The 25,075-nt window shown below is 34.3% G+C and overlaps 1 protein-coding gene across 1 annotated transcript in view; it reads left to right on the forward strand.

Annotated features, from left to right (window-relative positions):
• The window catches only part of LOC144975053 (pseudouridylate synthase 7 homolog), a 50,454-nt gene that overhangs the window by 11,109 nt on the left and 14,270 nt on the right, over positions 1-25,075 (forward strand). The window contains exons 2-16 of the mRNA XM_078918734.1: positions 2,220-2,674; positions 3,115-3,226; positions 3,645-3,743; positions 4,694-4,820; positions 8,700-8,829; positions 11,552-11,629; positions 12,123-12,188; positions 13,162-13,224; positions 13,766-13,891; positions 14,598-14,656; positions 16,895-17,046; positions 19,086-19,233; positions 21,519-21,626; positions 22,293-22,362; positions 24,648-24,802. Coding sequence (XP_078774860.1) covers positions 2,232-2,674; positions 3,115-3,226; positions 3,645-3,743; positions 4,694-4,820; positions 8,700-8,829; positions 11,552-11,629; positions 12,123-12,188; positions 13,162-13,224; positions 13,766-13,891; positions 14,598-14,656; positions 16,895-17,046; positions 19,086-19,233; positions 21,519-21,626; positions 22,293-22,362; positions 24,648-24,802 — 1,936 coding nt within the window. The 5' untranslated portion in view covers positions 2,220-2,231. The remainder of the gene's footprint in view (positions 1-2,219; positions 2,675-3,114; positions 3,227-3,644; positions 3,744-4,693; positions 4,821-8,699; positions 8,830-11,551; positions 11,630-12,122; positions 12,189-13,161; positions 13,225-13,765; positions 13,892-14,597; positions 14,657-16,894; positions 17,047-19,085; positions 19,234-21,518; positions 21,627-22,292; positions 22,363-24,647; positions 24,803-25,075) is intronic.

Consider the following 25,075-nt stretch of genomic DNA (forward strand, 5'->3'; position numbering starts at 1 on the left):
AATATATGTTTTAACGATCTGAATCGTGTTAAGTGCTCTGTTGAATGTTTCTGTACCTTCTATATTCAGTAATTTCTGGTGGTAGTAGTGCGTTCCATTCGCGAATGGTTGCATACTGAAGGTACTTGGGTAAAAAAATTCAAATTAGTTTGATCTCATGAAACCTATATGAAACAGTAACACACCAGTTGCTTGAATGTCAACCTCTTGAAGACCTGAGATGCACATTCCTCCCACCAAATCCAAGCATCAGTAACACACTTTATAGTCACCTGGAACAACTACAAAAGACGTCTAACTTCTACGTCATGGCACAAGACCGAAGGGCTAGAGCTCAGGTGGTCGCTGGTTCGGATAAGTAAGTAAGTAAGAATCGTGTTAAGTGCTCTGTTGAATGTTTCTGTACCTTCTATATTCAGTAATTTCTGGTGGTAGTAGTGCGTTCCATTCGCGAATGGTTACATACTGAAGGTACTTGGGTAAAAAAATTCAAATTCGTTTGATCTCATGAAACCTATATCACTCGGATATCAGAGGAAAGTTATGTTTGTTGAAAGGCTGAAAAAGTATATTGCTGTTTGTCTTTGTTGTTAACTCATGGATTTTGTGACTTGAAACTGGTGTCTTTCTGGTATTGACCACCATTTGGATTTCAAATCTCCTGAAGAAAATGAAACATGATAAATCATTAAAATCCATCCATAAACAAAAAAAACTGAATTTTTCTCTGAGACCCACAACTTAGAAGTCCTAAATATTGGGTCACAGCCACCAGGCTATTTATCAGCTCACTGCTGGAGTGCCAAATGGACGATAACACATTTACCTGGTAAAAAATTATTGAATTTATTATGTGTTGGTTTTTGCAAATGTTATTTGCCAGGTTTGAGTGATTTTTGCAAATGGAATTAACACCGATCAATAAAAAGCATGACCCTATGGAGTTGACTCGATTTCTGTGGATGCCTAACACGACTATCGACCCGCTATTATTATCTTTGATTGCTGACCATGCCCATGAATACCAAAACGGATCATGATGTCTACTCTTACTCCTACCAAATTACATTGACAAGATGACAAAGACAAAGAAGGACTCATGGTCGTCAGTTCTGAGACCTAAATGAAAATTTCGCCTTGTCTAGTCATACAAGTACAAGGTTGCCAATTTTCTGTATCATTACAAAATTCAGTATGTTATAAACAAACCCTCAGTATATTTTCCAATCACTTGCTGAACGAAATAAGTTAGTACTTAATCTAGTTTTACTGGAGTTCAGCACTCATAAAGGGGTCGGTTAATGTGTTTGTGTTAATGTTCAGAAAATTTTGCCATCTGAATTGGCAACCCTGCATATTAATTTGGCCAAAAGATTGTCGTCTGCCAGATCCTGATTTTTAAAACATTACATAGGGAAATACCAGATATAGGTAAAATGGAAAATTAAAAAAAAAAAAAAGTTAATGTCTATTTCGTTATCATCCTCTATGGTCAATCAATACACATTTTGTGTGTCTGATTAGTCCCTTCAAGTGCATGTAGTTTATATCCCATAATATATTTTAGGAATGACTGAGTTATTATATGTTGTCGCCAATATGTGAGGTCAAGGCCTCTAATTGGTCGTATTATGGTGGACTGTGGGCAGTGTATTTGTATGTGTGTATGATATGTGTTTGCGGGCACTGCATGTGTTTGATTGGTTGTCTTGGGGATTTCCTGTCAAGGCTAAATTCATCCATTCAATGCTTTGCTCTGGGACTAAAGGCCTGTGTCCTCTATTATTATTATTTGACCCTCTTTTTAGTCTCTAATCTATCTGCAAATTATTTCACATTAAATATTGTATCATTTGAATACTTTGGACTGTCTATAACATTATATGCAGCAAACCATGTCATAGTCAATTGACAATTTCCTTGATCCTGATTTTTCTCTTTTTAGGTCCCGTTGTTTTTTTTTGTTTTTTTCGTATTTAGTGGCAGGCTGTCATCTTTACCAACTTTATTATTTATTTAATTCTTCTTCTTTTTCTTTTTCTTCTTCTTCTTCTTCTTCTTCTTCTTCTTCTTCTTCTTCTTCTTCTTCTTCTTCTTCTTCTTCGTCTTCGTCTTCTTCTTCTTCTTCTTCTTCTTCTTCTTCTTCTACTTCATAGTATTAATATGAATATTATATCTATTATTATTACTCTTGCTCGATTGATATTATTCATTCACAGGACCTAGCTAAGATGGCTGCACATGGAAAGACAGACATGGAAAATGATCTTAAACGAAATGTAGAAACAAGTGATTTAACTACCTCGTTAGAACCAGACAAGAAGAAGTCTAAAATTGACGTTGATGATGATATTGATGATACCAGAGATGTTTGTGAACATAAATGCAAAATAGAGAGCAGTTCAAAACAATGTTCAACAGAAACAAAATCAGATACACTATGTGATAATAAAGACATGGATAGTAATCAGCAGTCAGAGTCCTACAACAATGTTGAAAATATTCCAGACCACACTGTCATCACACCAGATTCAGAGCAAGGTTCAAAATTGCAAGAACAGTCATCGTCAACTGTTGTACCGGAGTTCACAAAGCGTATGACAGAGATTGATGTTGGAATCACAGAGTATTTGGGTCCACATAGAGAACCTTTTTCTGCCATTATAAAACAAAGGTACATATTATTGACTTTCATTATTTCTTGTTTTATTTTGTTATGATAACTGCATTCTCATGTCAAAATCAGGTTTAGAAACTTTTTATTCTATATAATCAATCCATCTTTATTATTAACATGATCATCTTTATATAATAATTCAAAGTCATAGGTATGCAAGTGATCAAACGTCGATCAACAAATTGTTAATATATGCAGATTTTGAAAAATTGTTTTTAGTAATATGTTGTTTTATGTACTCAACTTCCTTTTTCTATTCTAGAATATTACAAAAATATTTTAAGCTCATAATAATTTTGTTGATAAATATATGATGTGTCAATATGTCTTTTGTACCATTGAATCATTTTAATAATCTCATTGATATCTTCCTGATATTCTTTTTCCAAAACCTCCACTACCACCACCAACAACAAATCAACAATAACAATATTCAGATATTCAGATTTTATTGTAAATGAAATAGACGAGGATGGAAATATTGTTCATTTGAAGAAAGTCACACATGAAGAGGAAAAGGCTGATGACAAGGAGGAAGATAATGAAAAGGTGATAAATTTAGTTCTAACCAAAAAGTTATTGATGCAATTCTAATAATTTGTTAAAGTTAAGGAGTTTTTTAAGTGTAATTAGGTGAAATTACCAAAAAATGGTTTTAAATTAGGCATTTAAATATTTCAGTGCAGTGGTCACTGCCCAATAACTTGCCTTTTTTGGGATATTATTAAGAGTGGATGGGATGACAGGCAAAGACAAAGTGAAGGAGTGACGAAGAGAGGTAAAATCCCCAAAATTAAGCGACAGAAAAAGTGAAGGCTTTGCAAATGTTTCTCTAAGATTTCCCCGCTACATTTTTAACAGCATAAGAATCAATTTTCAACATCTGTTGGTTTAACCCATTCTCCTCTGCTATGATTGATTTGTCGTTAAAATCTGTTTCATGGTGTTTTTATCAATTATTATACAGACAACTGATGAGTTTTTAAATGTTTTGAGTGAAGCAGACCAAGCATCAATCCAGAAAATTGTCACAGATAGAAACAAAGATGCTACACATAATATATTGGTATGTATATATTCAATAGTATAGTTCTTTGATTTTATCACAGCTGGTCTGCCATTATAATTAAGACTTCAAAGAATCCTTAATTGTGCCGCCAGATTGATTCTGTTTGTAAATTAGAAATAATTCATAAGAATTACTTGAAACTTCCATTAATTTCCTCACAGCGATAACTGATTGAAACTCCAGATGCAGTAGTAAATTGTAATTAATATTAAAGCTAAGATTATCATGTCATTTGAAGACTAATGATTTGAAACTGTTATCAGATAACAAGACGAAAATATAAAGACTTTTTATTCTCTTCCTATTCCTCCTCCTCCTCTGGAGTTGTGATCTGAGTTTTTGAAAATTGAAGATTATTTTAATAATAGCAAATTGTTACCTTTCGTGAACAAAAATGAAACAATTTTGTCAAATTTAACACTATTTTTGTTGATAGCATTGTTAATTATTGTGAGCAGCAGCAATATAATTCAACTCATTGTAAAACATCTTTTATTAGGGCCCAATGGACTTTGCCTCCGCATGCCAAAATAAACCATGAAACTGAGAACAGGTATTTTATTGACACAAAAGATTATCAAGAAAAACATTGGTATTTAAATCCACCAAAATATAAATTTATGCTGTTCGGAACATTAAAGTCAATTGCACAGATAATCCAAGGCATCAGTAAATTTTTGATATCACAGGGGTTGTGGAATCTGTCCATTCTGACATAAACAACATCCAGCAACGCTTGGAGGAAAGGACTTAAGTGATTTAAAACAAAACTTTGTTTATTAACATGTTTTAATTGATCCACTTTTGTACAGAGTATAAGTAAACACAAGGATTTTTAAAATAAAAGACCTCAATATTACTTGTGTATACTAATAACCAATATTACTTGTGTATACTAATAACCAATTGCTGCATCTATAACCATGTTTTTATTGTTTTCCTTTTAGGCTCCAGAAGACAAATCATTACGGACCAAAATACACCTTGCAATCAAACAAAGTTTTGCTCAAATGGAGACATCGACAACTGAAGATGAAAAGGGTAACAAAGTCATCAAGGTTATGTGGAGGAAAGGTCATTGCATTTTTCTCTTTATTATTATAGACCTGTAAATTCTCAGTCAATTAACTGAAATCAGTCAATTTGTCAAATTCAAATATTAAAAAAAGGAAAGAAAGAAGTGAAGAAAGAAAGAATTCACAAATCGTAGTCGCATGACCGTAAAGTAATTAGGAGTGTTCCATAACGCTACGCATATCTCATGGGAGCCGTTCATATTAACGATGGATTTATTGCCAAGGCTAAGTGGCGCTTTTTAGAATTGGCGTGACTGAACACATCCCAGTGTAATTTCACACAGCCTTCGTTAAATTATTTTTTCACTTTCCAACCTGTCGTGATCCCAACAGTAGCCAATTTTAACTGAGCCGCCGAGCGATAAATTTCACTGTTTCATCTAAGCCAAAATTGACCACATTTACAAGCTGGGCTTTAAAAGTATAAAAAAAAGTAAAATGCGAATGCCGGAAGTAACATCTGATAATGGGAGACACTTTTAAATCGAAAGTTTAGGATAGATTGCTACAAGCACATTTCGATTGCCTCACGTTGTAAACAAACTGGTTGACCATTTCTTCACTGATTGGGTACCTAATTATAAGGAACAATGGTAAGTAGCCTAATTAATTCCAGTGCAAATCAGGACGTTTTCTGCCATTGTTTTGCTCAAGCCCAAGTGAGCTTGCTGTTTTGTGGCGATTTACCTTCATTTCGATTCTTTGAATTTTTCCGCTACGCCTGCCGAAGTTTCTTCTTGATAATTCACTTCTACTTCTACTTAATAATTCAGTGTATTTGCCAGAAGTCATATTTATTTAAGTTTTTTTTTCTGTCATTAACTGATTGAAAATCAAGTTTGCTCATTGCTACATTATTCTAATTATGTTCTCACAATGGCTGAGCTGTTCGTGGATCGCAATTCAGACTTGTCAAGCATCGATAAAGATGTGAGGAATAAATTCAATTGGTCATGGCTAGAAGTTAAAGATGATAATGGTGATTATTTTTCTATGTCAGAAAAATTCCAGAGGCAGGAATATGACTTTGATGAAATGAAGTCATCTTTACCTATATGAATGACATGCTTATTTAGCATTCCTTCTACATCAAATTATGGCAGTCATACTTCCAGTAAGAAATAACACCCACTATTTTGTATTGTATTTATCACTCTCCTCTCCAATGATGCCCTTATTTTTTAAAAAATAAATCAAATCTTCAGTTTGTCGAAGAGTTTCAGTCAATTTTTATAGAGCTCATTTACAGGTCTATTATTATTATCAGGCTTGTAAATCTTCCAAATATTGTCGGATATCCGACAGTACAACATCGCTGGATAAACTCTGTCAAGTGCCAACATTAAAAAAGCAAAAAAAGAAAGAAAAACAATCTTTGCATCAAAAGAATAAACAGACATAAAAGCAAAACAAAGGTGTTTTAATTTCATCTCCTTGAAGATAACAGACTTTTTATTCTGTCAAGTCAAAACAAAACATAATCAGTCAGCTATTAATGCTGTGCGTGTGGGTAAATTACACAACATCCGCCAACTGGTCTTAATTTACCAATACACAATTTTATGTGTATCCTTGGAACGTTTATAGATTGATTGATATAATTAAGTGAGAACTACTTATAAAAATGACTGGCTAAAAACAATAACAATGAGCTGAGTGATGTCAATTTCGTTCCCTCTATAATTTCATTACACAACAGAATCAATCTGGCAGCACAATTCTGGATTCTTTGAAGTCTTAATTATAATGGCAGACCAGCTGTGATAAAATCAAAGAACTATACTATTGAATATATACATACCAATATATTATGTGTAGCATCTTTGTTTCTATCTATGACAATTTTCTGGATTGATGCTTGGTCTGCTTCACTCAGAACATCCTGTCATAATTACCACCATTTGCACACTCTACAGGATGTGGCACCACTCGCACGTGTTCGCTGCCAATGATGCTCTCATGTACCAGCTGTGTTATTGCCGATTCATCGCTGTGTCTCGCCACAAGTCTTGTCATGTTGCTAGTTGTCGAACACACGCATCCTCGGTTATCAACTAACACACACAGCGTGTCGGATGGGGCCGTTTCTCTCTATTTTACTACCGACACAAATTTTCTAGTTGACAATCTCCATTCCTATGCTTTCTATGTATCCGGTCGAAAGTGAACCGGAATAATGAATGCAAAATAAATATTTTCTTCGAATGAAAAGTTTATGAATGCTTATAGCAAAAGTTTTATTTCTTATAAGATCGTGATTGCTTTTTCTCTTTTCCTTCTTTCACACATGACTGCACCTCTTATTCTTTTTTTTTCTGGGTGGGGATCCTGACCTCCCATAGCGGACAGGGAGGTACATACTGTGTCTTCTATTCCCTTATATCTGTTATCCAACATGCTTTCTGTCTTTGTCTCAGAATGAGCTTACTTGTTTTTTTCCTGGCCCTCGTCTGAGTCCTGGCTGGGGGGGGGGGGGGAACAGTCAATTGCATAGTTATTATTTTGGGAGATGATATTTTTTTCCTTGTAAATCATTCTCTGTTATGTATTATTATATTTGTTATTTATAATGTATAATTTAAACATTTGAGTGTATTCCTCTTTGTTGGATTTTGTGCTTGTGTCCGGATGAGACTTATAGGTGATCTCAAACTAAGTAAATTGGTGGTATGCTCTTGGAATCTACATCTGATCCCCTTTTGTTCCCATTCCCCTTTGTCTTACTTTCTCTTGGGTGCTTTAATTGTAATTCTAGAACTTTTTACTATCCAATTTTCTTCCTTTTTACTGGCGCCGTAAAACCCTTCAAAACAAAACAATCATTTTTCTTCTTCTTCTTCTTCTTCTTCTTCTTCTTCTTCTTCTTCTTCTTCTTCTTCTTCTTCTTCTTCTTCTTCTTCTTCTTCTTCTTCTTCTTCATGTCAGTTTGGTCTATTTTTGCGTGTTCAAAAAGTTCAGACAATTTTTCATCAGCCATTAACAGGCATGTATGAAGTAATTTTACATTACTTTATGCTATACAGTGGTGATCGCCTACTTGCCTGCCGTCTAATGCCCATTTCACCTAATTGCCCGCTTTCTCTACAAAACAGAATTTTTGCTCTGTAAAACACAACTCTAAATGCCCGTTTCGAAAAATGGATTCCGCCTAAGTGCCCGCTCTGACAACTTCAAGATGTTTTTTTTTTTTTAATTTCAATCTCCCAAAACTGCCGAACAATTTCACAATGTGGTCAGCTGTGTTTGACATAAAGAAAATTCATTTTTATGTTTTGATTTGTGATTTGTATTGCAAATTGCCTAAAAATAAACTTTGAATATTGGATCCTTTAGATACTTTATCAGTTTATTGAGATAATTTCTATGGGATTAAAAGAAAGCAATGAAAATAAAGGTTTTTAAAGTTAAATACAATACTTGAAGTAATGGAATGATTTTTTAAAAAATATATAACTTTAGATCGACCATAGCTCAATTAGTAAAGTATCAAAATAAATCAGGTTTTAGTACAAAATTTTGCAGATTTTTTTTAAGGAGATCACCCTCTTACTCTCCCACCTCTCTCTCATCTTCCTCCTGCCCAATCCTCAAAGGGTCTTTTTGATAGTTATAGACCTGTATCTGTTCAGCAATTAATAATTGTTCTTATTGTTTTTATTGTCACAGAAACTGGTATTTAACTCAAATTCAAAGTGCAATAAACCTTTAAAGAACTATTTATTTCTAGATCACCCTTAACGCTCTTTGCTTTTCCCTCAAAACATTTATGGTCTTTTGTATTGAGTTCTTTTTAAAAATGTTATCATTTGCCTAAATGCATATCAGTTTTACAATATTTATATATTTTATAAAATATATTAATATTAATATCATGCAGGTAAAACTAGAGATGTGATCCGAGATGAATGGCCGCAATCAAAAAAGTCTTGTCGTTATGTGAGATTTGTCTTGTATAAAGAAAACAAAGATACTATGGATGCCATTGGACTTCTTGCCAAAAATCTTAGGTAAAAGGATTCATGATTTTTAAAACATTTTTGTTTTGCTTACTTACTTTTTGTGTCATCTCACATGAGATCGATTGGAAATGGCTCACCATTTTTCCTGGTCTTTTCATTTTATATGACCTGTAAACTCTCAGTCAATTAACTGAAATCAGTCAATTTGTCAAATTCAAATATTTTAAAAAAGGAAAGAAAGAAAGAATTCATGAATCGTAGTCGAATGACAGTAAAGTAATTAGGAGTGTTCCACAACGATACGCATAGCTCATGGGTTGTTTTTATTAACGATAGATATATTGCCAAGGCTAAGTGACACTTTTTAGAATTGCCTCGTCTGAACACATCCCAGTGTATTTTCACACAGCCTTCGTGAAATTATTATTTCACTTTCCAAACCTGTCATCATCCCAATGGTAACCAATTTTAACTGAGCCGCTGAGCGATAAATTTCACTGTTTCGTCTAAGCCAAAATTGACCACATTTACCTGGAGGGAAGTAAAAGTATGAAACAAGTAAAATGCGAAAGCCGGAAGTGCGGTATGTAGACACCTTCAAATCGAAAGTTAGGGATTGCTACAGTACATCTCAATTGCCTCATATTGTAAACAAACTGGTTGACCATTCTAGTTTCTTCACTGATTGGGTAGCTAATTATAAGGACCAATGGTAAGTAGCCTAATTAATTCCCGCGCAAATTAGTTTTCTGCCATTGTTTTGCTCAAGCGAGCTTGCTGTTTACTATTCATTTCAATTCTTTGGATTTTTTCGCTGCGACGAATTACAAAGAGTTTCAAGGTCTATATAAAACGCAACAAATTTCTGAGAAAACATAAATCATTGACAGTTTAATCATGTTTTGGTATGGTATTGTTGATGTTGTTGTTTGATAAAAGTCCTGATTACTCAGTATTTTTCTTTTAAGGTCTTTCATTTTTGCATTGGGAGTAATGATTCACTCAATAGTCCCTACTATACTCACCAGGAGGAGGAATGAATTAGTCTTTGAAAAGTTTTATGACCTTGCACAGCAATCTGCAAATTATTAGAATTCAAACATTTTTCATGTCAATGGAAAAATATTCTTATAATGTCTCGAATAATACTTTTCCTTTCTATTTCCCCTCAAAATTTAATTGTAACTATTTTTGTGTCAATCATGTTATGATTTGTGCTGTCCATATTGAGCAATAACCGGTGATTTCATAATGGAAAGAAAGAATGTACCCAGAATCAATTTTTTAAAACTGAAGTAAGATTTTAAAACTTGGAGTTGTCTTTTTAGATCATAATTTTATGTAATATTATGCTTAATACCATGCAGTTTTACTCATTGAAGCTTCCATATGATTTGAATCACACCTGAGTGCCATTTGAGGGTTTGATTTATTTGTCTCAGTTGGTGGAAGGCTCTTTGCCATTATAGCTTACAATATCTTTTATTTTTAAATGCCATCACAGAGCTTCAAACTCCCATTTTTTGTCAAAGGTTTTTTTTTTTTTTTGCTTTTGAGGGTCATAAAAATATTTCAGGATTAAAACTCGTTTTATTTCTGATGATTTTATTCCTTGATAATATGACACTCGCTTTCGGATCGGAAGGTCTTAGGTTCGAGCCTCGCCCAGTGCATAGTTCGAGTCATTAGAAAAGGCTCTTTACCCACATTCTCTCACTGTACTCATTTGTAAAATGAGTATCTGGCTGTTAACAGCGTTGTCTCTATTGCATACGTGCCGAATTGTACAAATTTTAGACACATTTCATCGCCAATTACGAAAATTTGAAATTGTATTGAAAATTACGAATTTTTAATTCTTAGTAATACTTAAATAATAATAATAATAATAATAATAATAATAATAATAATAATAATAATAATAATAATAATGATGATAAGAAGAAGAAGAACTACTACTACTACTAATACTACTACTACTACTTCTACGACTACTACCACTTCTACTACGACTACTACTACTACTACTTCTACTACTACTACTACTACTACTACCACCACCACTATAATGATGATAATAATAATAATAATAATAATAACAATAATAAAGCATTTCTATAGCGCATAAGCATGACAACGTAATGTTGAAGTGATAATCAATGTCAAATTGTGGTTGTACGAACACGTTTTCAGAAATGACTAATTTCCTTGTCAATGAAAATGACTAAATTTGAAGTTTTCAATTTGGCAGGTCTGCTGTTGGAAATATTGTATTTTTCATTCTACATGTTGCTGTTTGTCAGGGACCTTCTGTAAAGCACTTTGAGCACATTGTGTAATATAAAGTTCAAGCTTTTAAATAAATGTTGATTTTGACATATTTCTATTGGATTTCATAACAAAACTAAATTCTTAATTTTCATATATTTTTATTGATTGTAGAATTATTTGTTACTTTTCATATTTCTTGAATGAAGATATGAGGGTCAGTCAGTCTTTGAAAAATTTTGTGTGTTTTTATTTTTGTTTGTTTCTTTTTAAAGTTTGTATTTTGTACTCTTGTCTTGGAATAAAAATCAAGATTTAAAAAAAATATATCTAATCCTGTTTTATAGAATTATAGTTTGGCAACTCTGCTATTACTTCCTTCTCCTTTTTCCTTTTCTGGCTCATGCTTTGCCATTTTTTCACTCATTCTAACCCATCTAATAGTTTTTCCTATATCTGTTGCCTCGTTATATCTTTTCCTTTTTTTCCCCTCTCATAACAGAGTCAGAGAAAGCATGTTCCAGTATGCTGGTAGCAAAGATAAACGAGCTAAAACTACTCAAGAAATCACAGCTCACAGGTAGTTTCATTATTTTCTTTACTGTGTGTAATTCTTTACTGTGTGTAATTGAATTTGATAATGATTATTGTAAAAGAATGCTTTGAAATTTGTCACAAATTAAGATCTCAAGATAAAAATGATTATTTTTGACTTCACATGTCGGTTGCTCAGCAATGCAGAGCTTTGTAACAAAATAATCAAGTGATGTTTTGTGTGGTAATTAACCAGGTGAGTGAAAATGATGGCAAAACGCTAACCCCAGCATATTGTCTTCAGGTAAAACACTTTGCACATATTACCCCCTCAGTCAACTTGGTGTAAAAAGAGTACCCAGCTATTAACACTTATGATATCAAAGAGAGCTAGTACTAGGTGGGGTCTTTTGTTATTTTCGTTAATGAAATATTTTAATAAACCACATAAATGTATCAGCGTTTCAAATTATGAGTTGTTTTCGATTGCTTTTAGGTTTTTCAGTTATTTTCATTATTATTTTTACCTGTGATTGTAGAATTCATCCCAAAAAGCTTGTAAACCTGAACAAAGTATTATGGAACATGGGTCTTGGTGATTTTAGGTAAGTTTTTTTCATTTCTGTTGTTATCATGTTCAAGATCTTTATCTTTTACGCACTCTTTTAACTCTCTTGAGACTTGAGGATTTTTTTTTTACCTTGACAAGCGTTGAAGACTGAGTTTTTAATAAGTTTTAAAAACCAAGTTATTCATTAAGTTGTATCGTAATGAAATTTTGATATTTTATTAATTTGATATTTACTGTTTTTATATAAAATAAACTGCACTACTCTATCTGTCATAGTTTTAAAGATGTGATTTATTGAAAATTTGTATTTTTTGGTCTTCTGCAAAAACTCTGGGAAACAGACTTGTATTGAATAAAATGGGCATTATACTTCTAAAAACTGTTTTTGAGTGTTAACTATTTGTTCAAGAAAGGTTTGAAGTCACTTTAGCGGCAAACAAACAAAAATCAGCAAAAAATCATTTGAATCTAACAACACATTTCGGATCAGAAGCTAAGAATATCAATAACTATCGATTCTCTGTCCTTCTCGACTGACTTGCTCTAAATCTGTATAAAATTGAAACTAATAACCGAATACCGACACCGCCCTGCACCATTCAATGGTAAAATGTTTAACTAACATTGAAGACGAGTCCCACATGCACAAGCACTTGAAAAATAAAAATAATTCTCACGATGTGCGATTGATTTTTGGGCAATTAACAAAATATGAAAATTATTAATGTACATTACGTAGACAAGTTTTTCATTTGGGTATTTATAATCTCAATAATAGCTTACTCTCAAACTGTCTTGAACTAGGTAGATAAAACAGATTTGACATTTTTTGTGGAAAATTGGAGAAAGCCATGATCTTCAAAAAACCTTGTCGTTGTATGACTACTTTCGACTTAATGATTTAGCTTCATTAAATGTTAGATGCTTTTCTATACACGCAACATTCATATATAATTATATGTTAAAAATTTTTCCTTACCTTGTATCATTTTTTTTTGTGTCTATAGGTATGTGGAACATCCCTTACAACTAGGACAACTATCAGGAAATCATTTTACCATTGTGTTAAGGTATGCTACAGAATACTATTTTGCAAAGGAAGAAAATTTTGTAGCTGAATTATTCATTTTTTAATATAGGAAATGATAAATTTTTCTCATATTTTAATCAGGACATTCTTGATATTATTGACCTCAGTTTGAAATTTACTGGGTTTTTAATTTTATGTGTTTTTGTTTATTTATTTATTTTTTGATATTGTCTGGTGTTTAGATAAGAAATAGATTTTATAAGCCATTTCAGACCTGTTGGATAAAATTTTTCTTTAGATTTATTTGGGACCCACTGCCTCTATCTGGCATGAGATGAATCAGATGCTGAATATTTAAATCAAAATGGATAAAATTACGAAACCTTGCAATAAAAAAAAAGTTATATTCATTTTTCTCAATAAAAGCATTTAATTCAACTCACATTTCATAATTCAGATTGAATGTGTCTTGTCCATCCTGATATTTATAACACCAAATTGAAGTGGTGTGCTAACGTTTCTTTGTAATTCATTGACATTTATCATATTTAACTTTATCCTTTTGTTTTTTAATTTGTTAGGAATATCCAAGCAAGTCATGACGATGTAGATGCAGCTTTGGCCTCTCTGAAGGACAAAGGGTTCATCAATTATTTTGGCATGCAAAGGTTTGGTACAACAGCTGTCCCTACTCACAGGATAGGCAGGTATTAGCGTTAAATGATTTAGAATTATGTAAATGCTCCTTGTAAATTTATTGAGCTTTTTTTGTACTACAGTACTTTTTGTACTATATATATAGTAAGATAAGCATGCTGTATATATAGACAGCACAATATAATTGCACTTATTGTTAGAATTTTATTAATTAAGATTTTGTAATTGTTATTTAAAATAATCTTGAAAATGTGTGTGTGGGTAGGGAGGCTGTCTCTTTATTTGTGTTTGCAATCGTTGCCCATGAAATTGAGCTTAAAAAATTGGTGAAAATTTTTTTTTTTCAGAAATCTTTTTTACTTTTCTTTTCTTTCCTTTGTTTTTACCACGAGGAGGTTGTCTGACTGAAGAGTGTTATGATATGTTTATATTATAGTCTTCAGTATGTTTTGGAATTTGGTAATAACACTCAATTTTTAGAGAACAGTGCTCTGGGCTGTTTTAATGTCAATGAATGGGTATTTTTTATTTTAATTTATCGATGACATGTCTATTATCACTGTTATTATTATTATTATTATTATTATTATTATTATTATTATTATTATTATTGTTATTGTTGTTGTTGTTGCTGTTTTTATTTGTATTGTTGTCGTTATCATGATTTTGATTTAATTTTTTTATTATTATTATTATTATTATTATTATTGTTATTACTATTAATATTGATTGTCGGTATATTACATCTTTCCATAGTGCATTGCTGAAAGGAGACTGGGGGCGTGCGATTGACTTGATTCTTGCACCTCGGAATGGTAATGTAGTTATCTCTAGAGTTTATCAGTAGGCTTATATCTAGAGCACATTAATTCCTAACTTAATTGGAAAAGAAATTGAATAAAATGCTGGACATTGTGGTATGAATTACAGACTTGAAGCCATCAACCAACAGCTTTCTAATTTTGAGTTAAAATTTTTAGCAATCAAATATTCATCGAATTCCTTCTGTTTGGAGAATGATTCTTCATCAATTTTAATGATTAATTTTGACCGTTTACTGGAGGGATGGTGCATATCTGCCAACCCTTCCGCTTTTGGTGGAATCATTCATATTTTCCACTATTCCACCGCTGTCTCTAAAATTCAGATTTTCAAAAATGAGGATAATGGTAAGAAGAAAAAACTGGAGGGGGGTTAAAAAGCTGTAATTTTTTTTTAATGATTGCCAAAAGGGAGTTAAATAGGAAAATTAATTGCACTTCTTTCCCCCTTCCCTATTCCATTACCTAAATGTGATATGTAGTTTTTCCATCTGTGCCCAAATACTGTCTTTATGTGTTTGGTGGCAAAGTTGGTGGTAATTTTGATACATAATTATCCATTGTTAAAAAATTCCTATTTTTTTTGTCTCAAATTCCTATTTCCTGGGTGGGGATCCTGACCTCCCATAGCGTGCAGGGAGGTACATACTGTGTCTTCTATCCCCTTATATCTGTTTTCCAACATGCTATCTGTCTTTGTTTTGGAATGAGATTACTTGGTTTTGTCCTGGCCCTGGCCGGAGTCTTAGCTGGGAGGGAAACAGTCAAATGCATAGTTATTGTTTTGGGAGATGATATTTTTTTCCTTGTAAATCATATCTCTGTTATGTATTATTATATTTGTTATTTTGAATGTATAATATAAGCATTTGAGTGTATTCCTCTTTGTTGGATTTTGTGCTTGTGTCCTGATGAGACTTATAGGTGATCTCAAACTAAGTACATTGGTAGCATGCTCTTGGAATCATTTGATCCCTATTTTTTCCCAGTTCCCCTATGTGTTACTTTTTCTTGGCTGCTTTAATTGTAATTCTAGAACTTTTTACTATCCCATTTTCTTCCTTTTTACTGGCGCTGATATAACCTAAATGTGTTGCAAGCGCCGTAAAACCCTTTTTAAAAAAATTCCTATTTTCTGACCTTTCTGATTCCACTTTTGGAATATGAAGAGTTGGCAGGTCTGGATGGTGGTCAAGTACCTAAAACCTGCTTCTCTGACTTCAAAGAAAACAAACACAAATTAACTGCAGTTGACATTATAAACGAGCTGACCTTTTTTTCCTTTTTCTGGAAAAGAAAACAATAGATTAAAAGCAATTGTTTTGATTTCATGATTAGTACTTTTGAAATATAGTAGGTTTGTTGATGTGTTGGGGTGTTTGTGTGGAAGAGAGAGAGAGAGAGAGTGAGGAGAGAGAGAGAGAGAGAGAGAGGAGAGAGAGAGAGAGAGAGAAGAGAGAGAGAGAGAGAGAGAGAGAGGGAGGAGAGGAGGGAGGGAGGGAGGGAGGGAGGGAGGGAGGAGGGAGGGAGGAGGGAGGGAGGGAGGAGAGGAGAGAGAGAGGAGAGAGAGAGGAGAGGAGGAGAGAGGAGAGAGAGAGAGAGAGAGAGAGAGAGAGAGAGAGGAGAGAGAGAGAGAGGAGAGAGAGAGAGAGACGAGTGAGAATGAGAGGAGGGGATGAGAGAGAGAGAGATGAGAAGAGAGAGTAGAATGGAGAGAAGAAGAGAGAGAGAGAGAGAAGAGTGGAGAGAGGGGGAGGAGGGAGGAGGAGGAGGGAGGGAGGGAGGGAGGGAGGGAGGGAGGGAGGGAGGAGGGAGGGAGGGAGGGAGGGAGGGAGGGAGGGAGGGAGGGAGGGGGAGGGAGGGAGGGAGGGAGGGAGGGAGGGAGGGAGGGAGGGAGGGAGGGAGGGAGGGAGGGAGGGGGAGGGAGGGAGGGAGGGAGGGAGGGAGGGAGGGAGGGAGGGAGGAGAGGAGAGGAGAGAGAGAGAGAGAGAGAGAGGAGAGAGGAGAGAAGGAGAGAGAGAGAGAGAGAGAGAGAGAGAGAGAGAGAGAGAGAGAGAGAGAGAGAGAGAGAGAGAGAGAGAGAGTTGAATCCCTGTTGGTTTGTCATATTTTTCAAATAAAGTTTAGCAGTTATCAGTTTGTTAGAATTTCATTGTAAATGTATGTTGTTGTTGACATCTTGTTAAATAACATTTATAACAAAATAGTTGATCAATTTATTTTTTTCCATAGATACTCCTGCAAAAGACAAATTCCAGAAGATGTGGGCGAAAACCAAAGATCCAGCATGCACCTTGGATGTGACACCACGCTACTGTGGGCTGGAGAGGAATATTCTAGAAGCTTTGATGAAGAAAGCAAAACCCTTTAATGCACTTGAGAAAGTAATGTTGTATTGAATGTTCTTCACCAATGAAATTTACAAACTTTACTATTATAGCTAAGCTACTACATTTTATACTCTGATTTAATTCTTTTATCTTACTCATCCTCCTGGGTGGGGTTCCTGACCTCCCATAGTGGGCAGGGGAGCACTTACTGCGTCTTCTATCCCCTTATATCTGTTTTCCAACATGCTTTTCTGTCTTTGTCTTGGAATGAGTGCTTGGTTTTGTCCTGGCCCTGGCTGGGAGGAAACAGTCAAATGCATAGCTATTGTTTTGGGAGATGATCTTTTTTTCCTTGTAAATCATCTCTCTGTTATGTATTATTTAGACCTGTAAATTCTCAGTCAATTAACTGAAATCAGTCAATTCGTCAAATTCAAATATTTTAAAAAGGGAAAGAAAGAAAGACTTCATGAATCGTAGTCGAATGACAGTAAAGTAATTAGGAATGTTCCATAGCGCTACGCATAGCTCATGGGCCATATATATTGATGATAGATATATTGCCAAGGCTAAGTGACACTTTTTAGAATTGCCGTGTCTAAACAATCCCAGTGTATTTTCACACAGCCTTCGTGAAATTATTTTTTCACTTTCCAAACCGTGGGCAGGGGGGTACATGCTGTGTCTTCTATCCCCCCATACCCGTTTTCCAATTGTTTCCTGTCGTCTTGGAATGAGATTACTTGGTTTTGTCCTGACCCTGGCTGGAATTCCTTGGCTGGGAGGGAAACAGTCGAATGTATAGTTGTAGTTTTGGGAGATGATTTTTTTTTCCTTGTAAATCATATCTCTGTTATGCATTGTATTATGTTTAGTTTACATATTATATTATATGATTGGTAAACATTTGAGTGTATTCCTCTTTGTTGGGACCTGTGCTTGTGTCTGGATGAGACTTTTAGGTATCTCAAACTAAGTACTTTGACGGTGTGCTCTTGGAATCTACATCTGTTCCCTATTTGAACCAATTCCCCTTTGTCTTACCTTTTCTTTTGTGCTTTAATTGTAATTCTAGAACTTTTTACTATCCCATTTTCTTCCTTTTTACTGGCGCTTATATGACCTTAATGTGTTGCAAGCGCCGTAAAACCCTTAAAAACAAAAACAAACAAACTTTCCAAACCTGTCGTGATCCCAATGGTAGCTAATTTTAACTGAGCCGCTGAGCGATAAATTTAACTGTTTCGTCTAAGCCAAAATTGACCACATTTACCTGGAGGGAAGTGAAAGTATGAAAAAAGAAAAATGCTAAAGCCGGAAGTGAGGTATTTAGACACCTTCAAATCGAAAGCTAGGGATTGCTACAGTAAATCTCAATTGCCTCACATTGTAAACAAACTGGTTGACCGTTTCTAGTTTCTTCACTGATTGGATACTAATTATAAGGAACAATGGTAAGTAGCCTAATTAATCCCATGCAAATTAGTTTTCTGCATTGTTCTGCTCAAGTGAGCTTGCTGTTTACTAATTATTATATTGTTATTTTGACTGTATAATGTAAGCATTTGAGTGTATTCCTCTTTGTTGGATTTTGTACTTGTGTGCGGATGAGACTTATAGGTGATCTCAAACTAAGCACATTGGTGGTATGCTCTTGGAATCTACATCTGGGGTCTATTTGATCCAAGTTCCCCTTGGTCTTACTTTCTCTTGGATGCTTTGATTGTAATTTTAGAACTTTTTACTATCCCATTTTCTTCTTTTTTACTGGCGCTGATATAACCTAAATGTGTTGCAAGCCCTATAAAACCCTTAAAAACAAACAACATTACTTGTCCTCCTATGCCCTTATATAAGAAAAGTGTGCACTTCAAAGTGATGTCATATATATAAAATATATGCTATATATTTTCATTTACATCATTGACAGAAAATTATACTTTTTGATGTTATTGTCATCATCATCATTATTCTCCCCTCTTCATCATCATCATCATCATCATCCCAAGAAAACTAGATAAATGCACAAAACAATACAGTAAGTGGCAATTTCTTGGTAATCTATATTATATATCTTTCTTTGTCCTTTCAAGCTTTCCCGCAATACCCGTCTTTTGTACATACATAGTTACCAATCCTTGGTTTGGAACACGATGGCCTCCAGACGATTGAAACAACTGGGTCAAGGTGTAGTCTTAGGGGATTTAGTCCTGAAAAGACAGTCACAGATGCTGAAAGAAGGTATTCTTTTTTAAGTTAAGCCTTTACAGACGTGGCTCAAGTTAAATCTTAACCTGATCTACTGAACAATAACTTTTCCCTTTATTTATCTAAATGATATCACAAATTTAAAAAAAACTTGAGCTTTTATTTAGCGCAATATCCACCAAACATGCTCAAAGCTCTTTACAAAAAAGACATGACGCCTATTAGGCGATATTACAATTTTTCCAACAGAGACAATGCTGTTAATGGCCAGGTACTCATTTTATGCCTGAGTACGGTGAGAGAATGTGAGTAAAGAGCGCCGAACGAGGCTTGAACCCTTATCCTTCCGATTCGAAAACGAGTGTCATACCACAAGACCACATAGCTGCCCATAACCACTGACCTAATGGTTTCACATAACAACTTCAGTGAAGCTCTTGTCACATTATGGCTTCTGCTGCTTTCAAGTTGAAAACGCTAAAGTCTCTTTTTTTTTTTTTTAATTCAAGTAAATATTGGGAGAAATTATTGTTTGATCAGGTCAAAGGGATACGATAGTTGAAAATGTCAAATTGACAAATAAAGGAGAAGGCACTGGTGTCCAATAAAGATCTGGGAAAGTGTGTATGAAACAATGTCAGACAAAGCAGAAAATAAAATCAAGAAAAAAAAACACTTTCTAAAAAACAGCCTGCCTGAGCTGGGGATCGAACCTCATACTTCCCGAGACAGATCTTGATGAGAGTTATCTATTGACAAGATAAAATTAAGTATCTATACATTAATCTGTGGTAAGTAATCCTTCATTAGCATAAGGCCCTTGGGGTTGGAGTTTATATTGGTTTGATGAGTTAAACAAACATTAACAATTGCTTGCTACCCTTTGGATATCATACTTGACTATCACAATGTACCTTCTAGTATATCTAATAGACTCAGCTAGCCAATCTACTGTTTGGATTCTGAAAAACTCAGTAGAATCCTTTCTTTTGAACTAGTTCCTTTACTTGTTAATCATTTGCTACCGAGTTATCAGGACTTATTCTGTGATAAGAGTTTTGGATAAAATATGTCCAATTACCTCTATCTTCTTGTACGTGGAGGTGAACCAGATAATTGAAAATTAAGTCTGACTTACTAAGTATTTTTAATATCTATATTCTTTAATATGGAAAATGAAGTTATTTTTCTTAACCCTCTCCTTACTAACCAAGGAAAAACGTCACATTCGTTACGATACAACCAATATTTTTCTTATTTAAATTTCTTTTGTACATCATAAAATTTTTAAAAAATGAACAGTATGTTGTAGAGCATGTTTTGCTAAAGAAATTATGTATCACAATAACTTACTGCTATTGTGTTTGAGCGATAAAAAATATATTTTCATGTTAGTTGGGTGTGAAGTTTTGGGGGAAATCCTGAAAATGGCTGGTAAGGAGATAGTTAACAGCATAACGTTGAAAATAATGTGGTTTTGATCATTTTGATTATAAGCGTCTGGTTAGTATTTGGTTCACCCCAACATAATAACAACTTCATCTTGATGGGGTCTTTTGATGTCCCATGGCCGATGGGAATGCCACTCTTGCTGTACCTGTTATCACCCTGTGTCTGTTTTCCTGTTGCTTTCTTTGTCTTGAAATGAGATTTCCTGGTTATTGTTCTGGCATTGACTGGAGTCCGTGGTTGAAACAGTCAAATGTATAGTATTAGTTTGGGACATGGTATTTTTTTCTCTGTGGATTGTCTCTACGTACTATTTATATATACTTTTGCTTTTAATATATTTTATTTGGCATTTGAATGTATTCCTCTTAGTGGAGTCCTGTGCTCGTGTCTGGATGGGACTTTGAGGTGACCTCAAACTAAGCACATTGATGGCTTGCTCTTGGCCCTTTTTTAACCAATACCCTTGTCTTACTTTTTCTCTGATGTTTTCAGTTGTAATTCAGAATTATTTGACCATCACATTGTTTTCCTTCTTACTTGCTCTGACATGACCCAAAAGTGTCACAAGCATGGTAAAACCCATAAAAACGAACAAACAAATGATCTCGATGTCACACATTTGGGAAAAAAATAAATTTATTCATGAAAAAACGGCATTGCATAAGACATGTTGCCACTGTCATGTGGAGTCGCTTTGAGAAATAAATGTAGCTTTTATGCTCTCTCTCTCTCTCTCTCTCTCTCTCTCTCTCTCTCTCTCTCTCTCTCTCTCTCTCTCTCTCTCTCTCCCCCTCTCTCTCTCTCTCTCCCCCTCTCTCTCTCTCTCCCTCCCTCCCTTTCTCTCTATTAACCCTTATACATTGCAGGGTCGTCAACACCAATAGTGGTCACAGAGGACACGATTGATAACTACACAATGACTGATGTGGTACTTCCCCTGCCTGGTTATGACGTTTTATATCCAAATAACCAAGGTCTGTGTTTATACTTCAAAGGTCCTCTTTTCCCATTCATCCAATTTTCAATTTTTACTGTTCAACAAACTGGCAATATTATTAAAGTTTTTCACAACTGTCACTGGACCTGGAAAAACTGGGTAAATCTATTCAGTAAGAAATCAAATTTGAATAGAGATGCTTCAGTTAAAAAAGACCCCCAAAAAATTCTTATGTTACAATTTGATTTAAAAGGCACTTGGACTTTGAATATTATTAACTGGTCTCTTGACATTTTGAGATTTTGGAAAAATTGGGTTTGAAAATTTTTGTTCTGCTTATTTCACGTATAGCTCTTAAGGAAAAAATAAATATTCTGAAATAAAGTTTCTGATATTAAACTTGATTTTGTCAGGTCAAAAGTAATTTTCAAAATGGGCAAGAAATTGTTAGTCTAAATCAATTTATTTTTATGAAGAAATGAAGAAGGGATATTGCAGTTAGGTCTTTGAATTTTATCCATTTATATATATATATATATATATTCTTTTATTCAGCCATTCACTCATTCATTCATTCATTCATGCAAGCCTCCATTCATTTTATTCACCTATTTATTTATTGAATGATTCCTCTAATTCCTTGTTTGTTCAATAATTCATTCACTGTCCAAGTAATGTGTCATTTCTCCTCATCATGCTTCAGTTGGTGACTGGTACAAGGAACTATTGACATCGGATGGCCTTGACATTCACAATATGAGACGACCTCAAAAGTAAGTGGAGCTCTAACTTTTAACACACCCTTTAAGGATCTTGTTATAAGTATTATTAATATATTCAGTACAGCTTGTATACAACGGCCTCAGGTGCAATGGGAGCTGAGCTATGAGAAATTATAAAATCCCCATTTTACAGCCTATATAATACTATGGAGGTATTTTCTTGGAACATGGCTATAATGGGAATGTCACTGTAAGTTTGGTATTTCCTTTTTAAATGCGGCTATGTGATCTTGTGGTATGACATTCGCCTTCGAATCAGAAGGTCCTAGGGTGAGGGGGGGGGGGGGGGGGGGGGCATAGTTGAGTCTTTGGATAAGGCTCTGTACTCACCTTCTCTCACCGTACTCAGGTGTAAAATGAGTATCTGGTCGTTTACAGCATTGTCTCTATCCGACAAAAATTGTAATAACAGGCATTATGTCTCATTCTACATGTTAAGTGTTGCTGTTGGCTAGGGATTACTTGTAAAGCACTTTGAGGAAGTTGAGTGGATGTTGCTCCATATAAAAGCTCACATGTTTTTAAAAAAAAGTCTTCTTTGTTTTACTTTTTCATGAGTGCTATTAATTGTAATATTTGAATATTTTTTTTTTACTATCCAACTGTTTTGACCTGAATGTGTCTATAAAATCCTTAAAAACTAAAACAAGGCACAAATAACTATACTTAGGTATGAATGAACACCAAATTATAGCAGTAATAGATCTTGTAAACACAAAGTAGTACACAAAGGAATGCTTGTACATGTGAGATGGAAATTTGGCGTCATGTGGCCTGTGGTGTAAATGACAACAGCAGAATGAAGTGCTTTGATCATGCTTGGAAATGAGCTTTGCATTTGCTTTTTTAAAAGCTAGGTCAATTATCAGGAAGCTTAGTTTTGATGTAGACACTCAGGAGCATCAGAGAATCGTTTGAATAAAGATAGTAATGATTGTATGTTTGTTTTTAAGGGTTTTACGGAGCTTGCTTAGGTTATATCAGTGCCAGTAAAAAGGAAGAAAATGGGATAGTAAGTAGTTCTAAAATTACAATTAAAGTACCCTAGCAAAAGGAAGACAAAGGGGAATTATTCAAATAAGGAACAAATTTAGATTCCAATAGCACACTATCAGTGTAATTAGTCTGAGATCACTTAAATGTCTCATCTTGACACAAGCACAGGTCCCCACTAAGGGGAACACACTCTAATGTTTACAAATCATTTATATGTAAAACAAAAATATTACAATGCATAACAGACAGATGATTTACAAGAAAAAAGAATATCTCCCAAAAACTCTTTTCTATACATATGACTGTTCCCCTTAGGGCCAGGACAAAGACAGAAAGCAAGTTGGAAAACCTGGGCGGGGTTCCTGACCTCATATAGTGGGCAGGGAGGTACATACTGTGTCTTCTATCCCCCTATGTCTGTTTTCCAACATGCTTCCTGTCTTTGTCTTGGAATGAGATTACTTGGTTTTGTCCTGGCCCTGGCTGGATACCCTAGCTGGGAGGGAAACAATCAAATGTATAGTTAAAGTTTTGGGAGATGATATTTTTTTCCTTGTAAATCATCTCCCTGTTATGCACTGTATTGTATTGTTTACATATTATATATGATTTTTAAACATTGAGTGTATACCTCTTAGTTGGGACCTGGGCTTGTGTGTGGATGAGACTTTTAGGTGATCTCAAACTAATTACTTTGATAGTGTGCTCTTGGAATCTACATCTGTTTCCTATTTGAACAAATTCCCCTTTGTCTTACCTTTTCTTGGGTGCTTTAATTGTAATTCTAGAACTTTTGATTATTCCATTTTCTTCCTTTTTACTGGCGCTGATATGACCTTAATGTGTTGCAAGCGCCGTAAAACTCTTAAAAAACATGAAAACATTTATTGGGGGATAGCAGAAGTAAGTGCCTCCCCGCCCACTATGGGAGGTTGGGAACCCCACCCACGTAACGATTGCATAACCAAGGCAAACAAATGGACAAGAGAAATAAATGATAAAATTAGCTTGAACTGAATTTGTTATATAATTTAAATAATTTAGACAAAACTTTGATCATTAAAAGGTTGGGCAAGGTGTTCTCTTTTGCTTTTCTAATTTGCTCTGACCTTTTTTATTTATTTTTATATGCAGTGGATTTTTAAGGGACTAGATTTTTTTACATTTAGAGGGGAATTTTTTGTGGAAATATAACTTGGCAGCTGTGCATTGGATTATATTTGTATTCAGCATTTTACTCTCCTGAATTGACATTTTTAAAAACTCATTCATCATTACAGAGATTATTCTTTGCCTGGTGCATATCGCCAACTTTTGGTCATTCCCAAAGATGTGTTGTGGACACACCACAAGTATGATGACTACACTCAGCCTCTGACACTCAGCGACTTTGATGTGATTCAAGGGGAAAAATTATCAAATTCTGGAGACTCAGGTATGAGCAGATATTAATCATTTCATTATCCCCTGGGATGACAAACCGAAGTTGGTTATATTGACATAGCAATCTATCAATATTGGCAATAAAAGGTTAAATAAAAACAAAACAAAAATACAATTTATAATTCGATAACGGTATCCTGCTGTGAGGTAAAAAAAATAAAAATACAACAGACAATGAAAATATAAATATCCCACAGCCCATTTAATGATTACCAAATCATCCAGATTTTCCTGCCTTGTTTGTATCATGCATTTTCCATTTGTT

The sequence above is a fragment of the Berghia stephanieae genome, chromosome 6 (genome assembly GCF_034508935.2).
Source record: "Berghia stephanieae isolate SIO BIC M18660-M18661 chromosome 6, UCSD_Bste_1.3, whole genome shotgun sequence".
NCBI classification, from domain to species: Eukaryota; Metazoa; Mollusca; class Gastropoda; order Nudibranchia; family Aeolidiidae; genus Berghia; species Berghia stephanieae.